At 38.8% G+C, this 13380-nt stretch overlaps 1 protein-coding gene across 4 annotated transcripts in view; it reads left to right on the top strand.

The window, feature by feature from the left end:
• The first annotated feature begins 261 nt into the window (after positions 1-261).
• The window catches only part of CUL4B (cullin 4B), a 33016-nt gene continuing 19897 nt past the window's right edge, over positions 262-13380 (top strand). For 2 of the 4 annotated variants that reach the window (XM_056125851.1, XM_056125849.1), the window contains exons 1-8: positions 262-358; positions 1093-1623; positions 3595-3710; positions 9889-9992; positions 10456-10525; positions 11570-11643; positions 12400-12562; positions 12895-12984. In XM_056125851.1, the coding sequence (XP_055981826.1) occupies positions 331-358; positions 1093-1623; positions 3595-3710; positions 9889-9992; positions 10456-10525; positions 11570-11643; positions 12400-12562; positions 12895-12984 (1176 nt within the window). In that variant the 5' untranslated portion in view covers positions 262-330. Of the gene's footprint in view, positions 359-1092; positions 1624-3594; positions 3711-9888; positions 9993-10455; positions 10526-11569; positions 11644-12399; positions 12563-12867; positions 12985-13380 lie in introns of all 4 variants that reach the window. The other 2 variants (XM_056125848.1, XM_056125847.1) reach the window with 1 other exon arrangement.

Below are 13380 nucleotides of genomic sequence, written 5' to 3'. Positions count from 1 at the left end.
TTCTTAGAACCAGCCCCTCCTTGTTCCCTTTATCTCTTTCAAAGTTTCCATTCTCCCTTCCCTGACTTTTTACTCGTCCCTCTTCCTCCTCTTTTTTTCCCAGCTAGCTCACCCCGCCCCTCGCCGTCACCTAAACCCTCCCCCTTAGGCTCCTTCCCGCTCCTTCTCCCGCCACCTCCTCCGCCGCCCCACCCCCGTCGTGTGCCGAGGGCTCCAATCGGGAGCTCCAAAGGTGTCTGGAAGGCCCGCCTCCTCCCTGCCCGCTCTCCCCCTCCCCACTCTACCCCCCCACTCCAATCCTGCGGACCTGGGGGCTTGGATCTGGGAGCTATGAAAAGTGTCTGCACAGTCACTTCCGGTAAGGGCGCTGCGGCGCGAAGCTCCCCGCGGGACCGTTACGGAGGGGGTGGGCGCTGCCGGTGGGCTGCGAGCGGAGCGTGCCGCCGCGGGAAGGGAAGCGGGGTCGGGAGTGGCTGGGGAGAGCGAGCCGAAGCGGAGGAGCGGTGTGTCCGCCTTCACGGCCAGGTTCCCGCCGCCTTCCCACGAGTCCGTCCCTCGGCGCCCGTAGCGCTTCCCCTCCCCTCCCTCCCCGGCCAGACGCCGCCCCTCCCGCCGCCCCTCGTGACCGGAAGTGGCGCCATCTTTTCGCCCGTGCTATTGACAATAACAAGCCGGGCTTCCTCTCCCCCACCCCCTCCCCTCCACCACGGCGGCTCCCCTCCCAGGGAGAGGGAGAAAAGGAGGAGGAGCTACTGACTCACTGAGTCGCTCCTGCAGATAGGGGGGAGCGAGGCCGGAAAGCTGAGGAGGGGGACAGCACGGCCGTTTACCTGCCTGCCGCCCCAGTAGCTGTCCCCCCTTCGTTCTGCTCATTTCGGGTCTCAGCCTACCGCCTCCCAAAACCTCCATTCCCGGTTTGGCACCCTCCCCCTCTTCACTTTCCTCCTCTCGTCCTCTGTGTTTCTCCTCTCATCTTTCTTCCCTTCCCCCTCTACCACTGCCACCACCTCTCTTTCACGCACGCAGGCATATAAACGTAGGTTTTGGATGCTCCTCTGCCTGTTGACCCCGCTATTTTCATGTTTCCAACAGGTTTTTCTTCCCCCAGTACCTCAACTGCTGCTGCTGCACAGGAGGTCAGATCTGCCACTGATGGTAATACCAGCGCCACTCCGCCCACCTCTGCCAAGAAGAGAAAGTTAAACAGCAGTAGCAGTAACAGTAGTAACGAGAGAGAAGACTTTGATTCCGCCTCTTCGTCCTCTTCCACTCCTCCCTTACAACAGAGAGATTCTGCCTCCCCGTCCACTTCATCCTTTGCCTGCCTCGGAGTTTCAGTGGCTTCTAGCAGCCACACACCGGTACAAAAGAAGCTCCGTTTTGACGAAACCCTGGAGTTAGTAGGGTTTGATACGAAGATGGCTGAGGAATCCTCCTCTTCCTCCTCCTCATCTTCACCCACTGCTGCAACATCTCAGCAGCAGCAACTTAAAAATAAGAACCTGTTCTCATCTGTGTCTTCGGTGCATCACGCAAACGGCCTAACCAAAGCTACCACCGTCTCTAGTTTTGCTAGCAGCAAGCCGGGCTCGGCTAAGAAGTTAGTCATCAAGAACTTTAAAGGTAACGATGGCCAAAATCCATAATCACGTACTAAGGATTTGACACCTGCGTTATCACGTGCTCTGCGTTAATATGTTTTAACAGTATAGAGATGGCATGCTGCTTTATGCATAATCAATGAGGTGAAGAGGGTTACTTTTGTGGGTAGAGGGTACCTTCAGGGGGGTGGCTAAAGCCTGTGTTGAAGCATACGCGGGGTGTTTCTGTGCAGTATTTCAAATTCTGTCTTTGCATATTATTTCGTATAACATTGACTCTTGGTATGGTTGATCTGGATTTTACAGGTGAGAAATTTGCACTCTAAAGGTTTATTTCAGGTGCACACTGAACCTTGTCGTTGGTTTTTATTTTATTTTTATGCTTCAAAAGGCATGTTCTCCAGTCCCTAGAAATGCAGGTAACAGTGGTAAATCATGTGATAATCAAAAATTTATAGATTTATGGTGTCGAATACTGAATTCTTGAAACTCATTACCAAAACAGTATTTAGGGAAATTATTTCTTATTTTTTTCCAAAGGTAGAGTTTAGGAATGAAAAATACTGTGGACATAAAAGTAGTAACTCTTTGTAGCACTAGTCTAAAGATAGGATGGGATGGCTACATCTATTTTTTTGACCACTGGGGAAAAGTACTGACCTGCAGCTTTGAGGAAATTTTGTTCATTCTGAGTTTTAGATATGTGGTTAAGAGCATTATAAATTTATTGAGCCAAATAGAAAATCAGCAACTAAGAACACAATTGAACACAATTTTTGTCTGTTGCATTTCTCTTTCTCTGACTTTGCTTGCATCCTAAACTGACAGGTTTATTCTGAAATGCTTATTAAATGGAGAAGTAAATGAATGAACTAAAGTGATATTTACCAACTGCCTTATAACTGTTAGTATAGAAAAAAGTAGAATTTTCATGCTGTATTTTCAACAGTGTGAAAATCAGGAGTAATCTCAATTTTGTCTTAAGCAGGCGGTTATAGTATTGTTTGTTTTTAACCATTTTTCTATCTCCCATCCCCAGACTCTCAAAAGTGGTGTAATCTTTCTGATTTGATAATAGACCACTTTTAAGTAAATATGAATTGTAATTGGCTAATGGTTACACTGTTTCACTTGAAAATATAATCAAGGATTTTTAAAGAGACAAACTATGCTCGTAATTAGATTTGCAAACTGGTTCCATAGGTATTTTTTCTCTTTCTCCTAAAATAAAAGCGCATTAAGACATTTGGATGTTTCAATTAAAAAAATTTCACTCATTGCTGCCAGTAAAGTTTACATTAAAGCACAGTATTGCATGTTTTGTTCCATTTTAAAGATGTTACATGGTTTTCAAGTCATTTGAGTGTTTTTATTTTTTTTTATTTTGCTATGTTTAAGTATGTAGTTTAAAGTAAAGCCCGATTTAAGATTTACATTTCCATTTCTGTATATGCTACAAAATTTGGGGTCAGATAGATGGATTGGAGATCCCAGCTTTGCTAAAGACTGATTATGGTGGCTGTTGGGGGCAAACCTTACTAAAAGCGTCAGCCTCAGTTTCCTCAGTTGTAAAATTATTAATACCTTCCCGAGGACAGTATTAGGGAAACTAAGATGTTTATAAGATACTTTTAGCATTGTGAGCATTTTATATTTTAAATGCCACGCACAAAATTCATGTTGATTTAAGTTTTATAATAAGAGGGGACTATTTTTGCCTGTTACTTACTCTTCGATTTTCATTTTTTGAAGTGGTATATTTAATAGAGAAAGTCATTTATTTTAATAGGTAAGCCCAAATGACTTGAGCAGTACTGTGGCATTTCAAATTTTATTCTTTATACTAAGGTTTGATATAGCAATTACTTTAATATTTAGGCATAATTATTATAAAGATCACAATTTAACCTTAAAAGGCAGTTAGCTTACTATATTTTGTGGGACATTCCATTATTGTATCCTACTCTCATATGTGCTTTTATATGTCATCTAGATAAGCCTAAATTACCAGAAAACTACACAGATGAAACATGGAATAAATTAAAAGAAGCAGTGGAAGCTATCCAGAATAGTACTTCGATTAAATACAATTTAGAAGAACTTTATCAGGTAAGTATAAGCATAGAATGGGATGTATTTGGATTATACATTCCAAAAAAGTAAGATGCTTTAGTAGATGTTTGATCTCCTTCTAATTTCACAATTTATTCTTTTTTTCATAATCGGACCACGATCTCTCACAAACTAAAGGTACAGTATCATGGCATAAATTGTACTTTTTCTTGAATCCTTCTGGTTATGGTTTATAATTGGAATACTTTGTAAAATAAAAGATTTACATCATCTAATGCAGTACTGTAGCGTAGATCCCAAAGATGATTTCTATTGCTATTGCAATGTTGCTCCAAAGTTTCAATGTATTCAGATATTCTCCATATGTTTCATTTAATTTTTTATTAGTAGTCTCTTGTCATTTTTTTCTTATTCTTTATTTTGGGAAGAGTTGTTCAGGTATCCACTAGGTATATTGGAATGTATTCCCTGTGGTCATAGGGCTGATTTACTGATTGAAACTTTTTTCTACAAAGGTATTTTGCCTTTCTGTATTTTTGTCACTTTTTTTTATAGTTGCAGCAGTTTCATATAAGACATACTTAAGAGTTCAATAGCTTAAGTTATTATATTAGTGTAATTTATCATAATTTATAGTTTTCATCAGTTTATTTGCGTGCTAGAAGTGATGGACAAATCTTAGACTGGGAGTCACAAGACAAGTTTGATATTTAATTTTGTCTCCTTTACCTTGTGATCTTGAAAATACTGAAGTTCTCAGCTTCAGTTTCCTCTGTAAAATAAGGGAAAGAATACTTGCTCTCTATTTTTTGTGGTTGCTTAGAAGAACCAAATGCAAGCTTTGTGGAAAAACATGGGGCAGCAGTATAATACATAAAATGATGTCACCATACTATCTCATAAACCCCAGTGTGACATTTTCACTTGTAATATGTCAGTTGAGATGACCAGTGTCTGTTGCTTGAAAAATAAGTGAGTCAAGACATGCAGAATGCTCAGAGTGATGCCCAACACATAGTTAATAAAACTATCTACTGTAATAAGCATTATAATCCTATCTAAGTGTCAGGTAACATTACTACTATTAAGGATAAAGCCCACCTCTTTTGGCAATAATGTTACATAAGTGACTCCTGGGTGGTTCAATCATAAAAGCAGAATTATGGAATTAAGAGTTTGAAGATCCTTAAGAGATCCAAGAGTCCAATATCTTCTCCCTCATTACAACCTGCAAGTCAGTTTATTTTTATATATCACACATTACAGAATCCTTCATGAAGTAGACAGGGTCGTAGTTATTATCCACACTCCTAATAACGAGGAAACTTGACAAGGTCTTAGGCAAGTTAAATAACATGCCCTGTCATTTGTTGACCAAGCAGAGGGACTCAAACTGATACCAAAGTTGCTGGTCCACTGCACTTTCACTACCATACTGCCTCACTACTAGACTGCACTTCAGTACTTGTTCGAAGCAAATTATTTTAGGAAAAAAGTTATCTTTATTTGCAAAGAAAGTAATTTTTCCCAATTGTACATGTATAATGTTTATTTGGCTATGCTAGTGTTGCAGCATCTTTAATTTCAGTAATGTAAAACTTTTCTATTTAGATCTTTGATCATGATTGTTAACCAGTACTGTTTACTTTAATATTTTTCCCAGAGCTTTTAATTTAAAAAAATTCTCATGATAAATTTCTGTTAAATTCCTGTTTCAAGTGCTCGTCACATACTTTGCTATTTTTTCTTTCTCATACGTGAGAATTAATGCTGCTATTGTTCAGTTGCACTTCTTCAGCCTAATATCAATAGTCAAGTTTTTTCCACTTTACATTTTTCTTCGTACTTTATTTCTTCTGCTCAAGTAACTTCAGAAGCACACGTTTTTAGTTTTTATTGTTTTCTTCTTAACCATAAAGCTTATAAATACTTCCTTGGATTCTTGTGAGAGAGGTTATTCTTGAGATGTTCAAGTTCACAAAGGATATAGGGGGTAAAATTATTTTTACCCTGTGGATTCCAGCTGCTTGTTTGATTTTGACTAGATGAATTTTAAATTACTCTCCTAAGAGAGCAATATAGAAATATGCAGTATACTTAATAAAAGTTCTACAAACTCTGTATTCCCACATCCTATTCTCAAACACTAGAGTAAACATTTAATTGGCATACAGTAGTTTCCCCCTTATTCATGGTTTAGTTTCAGTTACATGCAGTCTACTTAGGTCTGAATATATTAGTACAGTAAGATATTTTGATAGGCCAGGGATGTAGCATAGTGTGTCTGGAATCCTTGGTTTGCTCCATGGAAAAGGCAGTTGGAAAATAAGGCATTTTGAGAGAAAAAAACTATAGATAACTTTTGCTACCATGCATTTGTCTAATTGGCCTGTTTTATTAGGTGCTGTTAATATATCATTATATCTAATTTATAAGTTAAGTGTTATAAGAGGTTTATTTATGGAAAACAACAGATTTCATGGGGGCCTCCATGGCAGCACACAATGATGGCATGGGGGGACCATGTGGCACTGAGACTGAAGCCCTAACCGCTATCCTATCTTTTGCCCTACTTCCTCTAATAAGTTTTTTATTTCTACACAAGCTAGTATAGTGCAGTTGTGATAAACATCGTTTACAGTTGATTTTAGATTAGCATTCTACCTGAGTTTCAAAATTACCTTTCGTTGAAACTGTTGAAATGATATAATTATTTAGACTTGGGTTTTTTAGTTGTTGTTTATTTGCTTGTTTGTTAGGAATATGATTTAAGTGTACTGATTTTTTGGTGAAGCAAGACAGTTTTTATTGAAAATTATTTAGATGTGAAGGGAGAGAGAAGTGAGTGGTCAAGAGAGCACAGGCTTCTCCAGAGTAGAAACAGGCAAGCAGAGAAACAGACAAAGTTAGTTTGAATATGAAAGTATAATCTTTTTTCTCAGTACAAGTGTCCAAGTGTCCATATTTTAAGGGGTACTCTCAAGTTGTTCCAGGGGGCTCAGGGGCCATGATGCTCTGTCAGTTAACCTTGCTAGGACCTGAGGATGCACTGCTGCTTGGGACCTGCAATGCCAAGGGCCCACACACCCAGAAGTGTAGTGGAGAGCCCAGAGCTTTACTTGCTGATACTCTGATAATAGATAATGGTGCCAGGGTCACATCAGATTGATTGTGGTTGCATGCTATTCTGTCTCCCTGGCCCCAGTCTTTTTTGTTTTGTTTTGGGCCATACAGTAGTGCTTGAGCTACTCCTGGCTCTGTAATCCAGGCATCCCTGTGGTGCTGGGAACTGATGGACCGTGCAATGCTAGAGCTAACCCAGGGCATCTACATGCAAATCTTTGCATTCTAGCCCATTGATCACTGAGCTATCTCTATGCCTTTAATTCACTTTGTAGTCTGGCTTACAAAGAGTGCAAATGTTTGTTTTAGGGGTACAGTATTACCATATCTGTAATATGGTAATATTACATTACCTTACCACCAAACTTGCCAGTATCCATCTATCACAGTCCATCAGTTCGTTTCAGCCCACCCCCACCTTAGTTTGGTAACTTTAGTTCTGTAGTTAGAGTCCTAAGAATTTGTTTCTTTATATACTATATATGAAATCACCTGGTATTTGTCTTTCTCCTTCTTACTTATTTTGCTTAGCATGAACACCCTTCAGTTCCATACATGTAGCAAAAGACAGGATTTCCATTTTTTCTTATATGTAGCTATTATTTCTGAAGACAGGCTTAGTCTAATAATGGGAGTTTATGTTTGTATATTTTTGTGAAATACTAGATAATGAACCTCTTTAGTAATGATATATCATTGAATAGATGACCACAATACTGCAAACAAATAGTGTGTCTATCTTAGTATAGGTTATTATCATAGAAAATATGGTTGCATAACTGGTCATTGACTGTAAAATAGATGCTTAGCAGATATGACTACCTATTCTATGTAAATTTGTATAACTGGTGTCTCTTGATTTTTAGCTTCATCTGCCACATATTATATCTTGCTCCTCTTTTCACTGAATTGTGAATATTATACCTACTGATTTACAAATACGTACAACTACAAATTGCTTCTTTTTTGTTTTGTTTTTGGGCCACATCTGGTGGTGCTCAGGGATCACTCTTAACCAGATTCAGGGGACTGTGTGGGATACTGGGCATTGAACCCAGGTCTGCTGCATGCAAAGCAGACACTCTACACTCTGTCCTGTTTTTTCTGGAACCAAAACTACAAATTCTTAGTCCTTGATAATTTGTCTTGTTTAAACCCTTCTTTATTACAAGCGAGAAAGAAAAAAGGTGGTTTCGTTTTGTGGTTTCCTTCATATGACTTCGTAGCATTTGAAGTAGTTTAACTATGTTTTTTCAGCTATTAGTAAGTATGAAGAGGCCATTTAGATTTTACTGCTTTGTCAGGTTTTTTAGAGGTTTTTCTTTTGGGGGTGTGTGCTTTTCCTTCTTTAAATATGTGGTTTGAAAATTAAGACTTAACTCATTGTACCAATGACCAGTGTTTGGCACACCCTGGTGGGAATGTAGTATATTTTTGTATAGTGCTAAATCAGAAAATTTTCTAGATTTCCTCCTTTACTGCGCTAAAAATTTTTTTGTGCTCTATATTTTTGTCGTCATTTTAATTGTTTATACTTTATTTTTACCTTCATTTCCCCCATTCTTTTCCTTGTCCCAAGTGGATTATTATATGCTGTTACTGTTTCTTAAATCCTGTATTCCCAAAGCATCACATGGTCACCGACTATAATTTTGTGTTTCATTTGCTTCATGTTTGTTTTCTTTGGAATGTTTTTATTTTTATCTTTATTATTAAATCACTGTGACATCAGGCATTACAAAATTGTTCATGATTGCGTTTCAGTCATACAAAGTTCCAACACCCATCCCTTCACCAGTGTAATTTTGCAGCATAAGTGTCCCCAGTTTCCCTCCCATCCCCTCAAGCCACCCTCCCCACCCTAGCCTGCCTCTGTGACAGACACCTCTCTTCTCTCTCTTTCTCTTTCTCTCTCTCATTTTAGGCATTATGGTTTGCGATACAGATGCTGAACGGTTATCATGTATATCCCTTTACCTGCTTTCAACACTCAGTTCTTGTCCAGAGTGATCATTTCCAACTAATTGTCACAATGGATCCTCCTCTATCTTAACTATCCTCCATGTCCCACACCATCAACCAACCATTGAACAGTCCTCCTGCCCATTTTCCCTGGCCTTGGATATTCATATTTTTTATATCCCACAAATAAATGCAGTTATACTATATGTGTCCCTTTCCTTCTGACTCATTTAATTCAGCATGACACTCTTGAGTGTTTTAAAGGCAAATGTTTTTTATTTCATATGTGTGAAATTTAGATGGAGGGGCTGGAATTGGGAAGAATAAAGGTTTAAGTCTCATTCAACATTTTTTGGAGGGGCCACATCCAGTTATGCTTCATGGCTCATTCCTGGCTGTGTGCTCAGGAATCAGTCCTTGCAGGGCTGCAGGACCGTATGGGGTGCTGGGGGACATTATGGAATGCTGGTGATCAAACCCAGGCAAGCATAATACTTTACTCTCAGTATTACTACTTCTACCAATCAAGAATATTTATTTCTGTTTTAGGGCCTAGAGCAGTAGTATAGCAGCAGGTAGTAGTACATTTGCCTTGTACATGGCCCCCATATAGTCCCCTAAGTATTCCAGGAGTGATCCCTGAGCGCAAAGCCAGACTAAGTTCTTGGTACCACAGGGTATGGTCCAAACAACAAAAAGTTGAAATTATGATTTTTAAACTCAAAATGGAGTTCTGTTACTGATAAACAACTTTGAGAGGGGCTCTCAAGTTGTGCTACAGAGACTGAAGGCCCTTGCCAGAGAATTTCAGCTAAGGGGGCCCAAGGATGGGTTTCTGCTTGGGACCCTGCTGCAGTGATCAAGCACCACACCCAAGGGTTCTGGAGGCTACACAGGATGCTATTCAGTGGGCCTTGTGGTACATACGGGGGGAGTCAAACCAGAGTCAGCCACGTCAAGGTATGCACCTTATTCTCTATACTATCTCTTTTTCCTAATATTTAACACAACTTTTATATGTGTGTGTTGTTATAAATTGGGTGTGTTCACAAGGGAGAACTTTGCTTGATTTCCTAATTCTTAACCTATATAACTATAATATATTTATTCGTGTATTTAATCTTGGCAGGCTGTGGAAAATCTGTGCTCTTACAAGATTTCTGCCAACTTGTACAAACAGCTGAGACAGATTTGTGAAGATCACATCAAATCACAAATTCTCCAGTTTAGAGAATATCCTTTCAAAACAATAGTTCTTATGATTTTATTTCCTCCTTTCTTAACCCTCATTTCCAGCTTAAATGGAATGCCTGAATTTTTTATAATTTTTTTGCTCGTTTTTCTAGAGAAGAAATAAATTTTTACTTTCCAGCTTTTGTTATGGTTCCAAAAAATCTACATTGTGAATAGTGTTAATAAGATATTCTTACATAATTATCTTTTCATTCTAACATTTTTACTTGAAGAGAAACTTCGAAGGGAAATCATAAGCTGAGAAAACAATGCTTATGTCTAAGACTACTCTTAAAGATATTTTTAAGTGGGATCTGTTTTTACATGGTAATAGTATTTTGTTTTATAAGAAAGTGCTTGTTATATTTAGTGTGTATGGTAGTCCATGATTATAATAAATGCCATCTGACATTGTTTATATTAATTGCACTAAGCACTTTAAAATATCCTTAACCTGGCTCACGGATTCGTTGGATAGTGTTCTTTTCTTAAAGAAGATTGATAGATGCTGGCAAAACCACTGTAGACAAATGGTAAGCTGAAAAACGCATATTTCTAAATAGGTAAAAGTAAATTTCAGCAAACATAGGAATGTTCTAAAAGCTTTGCAATAGGGTGTTCCCTTTGTATTTGCTCTTGTTTGGAACTAGAGCCTCAGTTTTGTTGATAAAACTCTTAAGTTAAACGTAAAAAGTGTCTCATTTTTAAAAGTTACATCGTGGAGCTGGAGCGATAGCACAGCAGGTAGGGTGTTTCCCTTGCATGCGACTGACCTGGGTTCAATTCCCAGCATCCCATACGGTCTCCCGAGCACCGCCAGGAGTAATTCCTGAGTGTGGAGCCAGGAGAAATCCCTGAGCATCAGTGAGTGTGGCCCAAAAAGCATAAAAAAAGTTATCGTTTATCAGTTTTGATGGATATCCTGTTCATTATCTGGGTTATCTGTGAAGATGCATAATGATTCTGTATTTTAGTTAATTCAGATCCCAGCATTTTTTTCTTACCCAGGATTATTTTATACCTTACATTCTGCAGAGTAAAATCTTAAAATTGACCCCTTCCTCCCGCCAAAAATAGATACAATTTTTGTTTGGTGTGATTTTGAGTTATAATGGCAGTGCTTAGGGGTCACTCCCAGCAGTGTTTGAAGAGAGCCTGGATCGGACTTGGGGTTTCTGCTTGCAAGGCCTGCATTCCAGCCCTTTGAGCCATGTGATCAGCCCCTACATGTACAGTTTAAGCTACTTTAACCCTCAGCACTGTTGGCAAGGAAGAATTGTGTGAAAGTCCCTTTGATCCCCTTTTAACTATTTTGTTACTTCTCAAGTTGCAAATAAATCATAGAATATATTAAGTCTCTTTTCTGGGAACTGTAGCAAGGAAGGATTGAGAAAGTTAAATACTTGAGCGAAATGGTATAGAAATATTCTCAGGTACATGTGTTTCTTTGCATATTTCATTCTAATTGTCTGGTATATGTCCAAGGATTCCTGAAATTTTACTCTTGCATTATAAAAAGCAAATATTTCAGCTTCACAATATATAAAAATCTGTTTGATTTCCCTTTTCATTGGCAGATAATGATCAGGAGCATATTTCTCTTCCTGGATAGAACTTATGTTCTTCAGAACTCAATGCTACCCTCCATTTGGTAAGGATGCCAGAAAATTATAAAAAAGGTTTTGTTGCAAATCATACTTAAACCTTAATTACACTTACTGAAGAAAGTAATACTGTAAATATTCTCTAAAAATTCACGTTTCAACTTAGAGAATTTTAATTTTGCCTTCTTAATTGTTTTACCCAACTCAGTATTGAAGATCATTATATTCCCTAAGCATACATAATTTATGAAATTTCTTTGTTAACCCATGAGAGTATAGTTTCTTATGCAATGTGAGTGTGTAGAATTTTGTTGCTGTTGTTAATCTGGTGATTTTGTTAACATTACGGAAAATTCTATGTATATACCAAAAATAGACTAATTTAATGAACTCTTCCACCATGTTCCTAGTATCTAATTAAGCAGTTATCAGAGCATACTTATTGTTGAATACTGAGTCAGATGATAAATGACCAACTAAGCCTTCAGTACCTATGCAGTGAAGACCATTTTATTTGTTTGAACTAATTTTGCCTTATTGATTAGACCATGGGAGAGCTCTACCAACAGAAATAATAAAACTTAGTTATGTAGGAACTCAGAATTTAGCTTCTGTTCTCATTAAAGACAAAATGAGTTTCCTGCATGCTTTAATGATGTTACTTAAAATTAAATGTGTGGATATTATCCTTTTACAAATGCTGCTTCAGATCCAAAAGTCTTCATTAACATTTACTGAGAAAGTTAAGCCTCTTCAGAAGTGCTATTGTAATCAATTAACATATATTATATCTTTTATTTTAGGGATATGGGTCTGGAGTTATTTAGAGCCCATATTATAAGTGATCAGAAAGTCCAGAATAAGACAATTGATGGCATTCTCCTCCTGATAGAAAGGGAAAGGAATGGTGAAGCCATTGACCGGAGTTTGCTTCGAAGCCTCTTAAGCATGCTTTCTGATTTGCAAGTAAGTTAATTTACCACTTCTTATACTACAGAGTTGATTGCCATACCCATTTTGCTGCTTTAGGGGCCAGGGTGGTAGTATAGCGGGTAAGGCACTTGCCTTGCATGTGGTCGACCCGGGTCCAGTCCCAGCATCCCATATACCCCCAGAACTGCTGGGAGTAATTCTGAGTGCAGAGCCAGGAGTAGCCCCTGGGAATTCCCTAGGTGTGACCCCAAAACAAAACCTACCATTTTGATATTTTAAGAACTACAGTTATAATGCTGTTGATGCGAGAATATTCTGGATACTTATAAATAAGTTAGCCTTTTCATTCTGTATCGCCCTCCCAGATTTATCAAGATTCTTTTGAACAACGATTTCTGGAAGAAACTAATAGGCTGTACGCAGCAGAAGGCCAAAAGCTGATGCAGGAAAGAGAGGTATGTATAAGTCATGATTTATATACTTTGTCTCACAATAGACCTTATGTGTTTTGGAGGGTGGGATCTCACCAATGCTGCTGGGGCCCCCCAGGGCCGAGGTAGTTAGGAAGACAGGCAGTGACTGAAGATCACTCAGCTGTGTGGATGCCAGGTATGTACTCCAGCCCTTTGAGCTATCTCCCCAGCCCTTAGGCAGTGTTTACCAAAGTGGGCACTACCATTCTTAACTAGGGGGAATAGTAGCCTCGGGTTCAATTGGAAAGCACTGTCCACTTAAAGAAGGTGTATTTTGGAGGAGTCCTAACTCATAGATTTTTTCTGAAAAGGGGACAAGTTAATAGGCCCAAATAAGTTCGGCAACCTCTGCCCTATACCTCACTTTCTAGAACATAA

The sequence above is a fragment of the Sorex fumeus genome, unplaced genomic scaffold, assembly GCF_029834395.1.
Source record: "Sorex fumeus unplaced genomic scaffold, SorFum_2.1 ptg000058l, whole genome shotgun sequence".
Classification (NCBI taxonomy): Eukaryota; Metazoa; Chordata; class Mammalia; order Eulipotyphla; family Soricidae; genus Sorex; species Sorex fumeus.
Note: the sequence above shows the minus strand (reverse complement) of the source record. Positions and strands in the feature narration are given on the sequence as shown.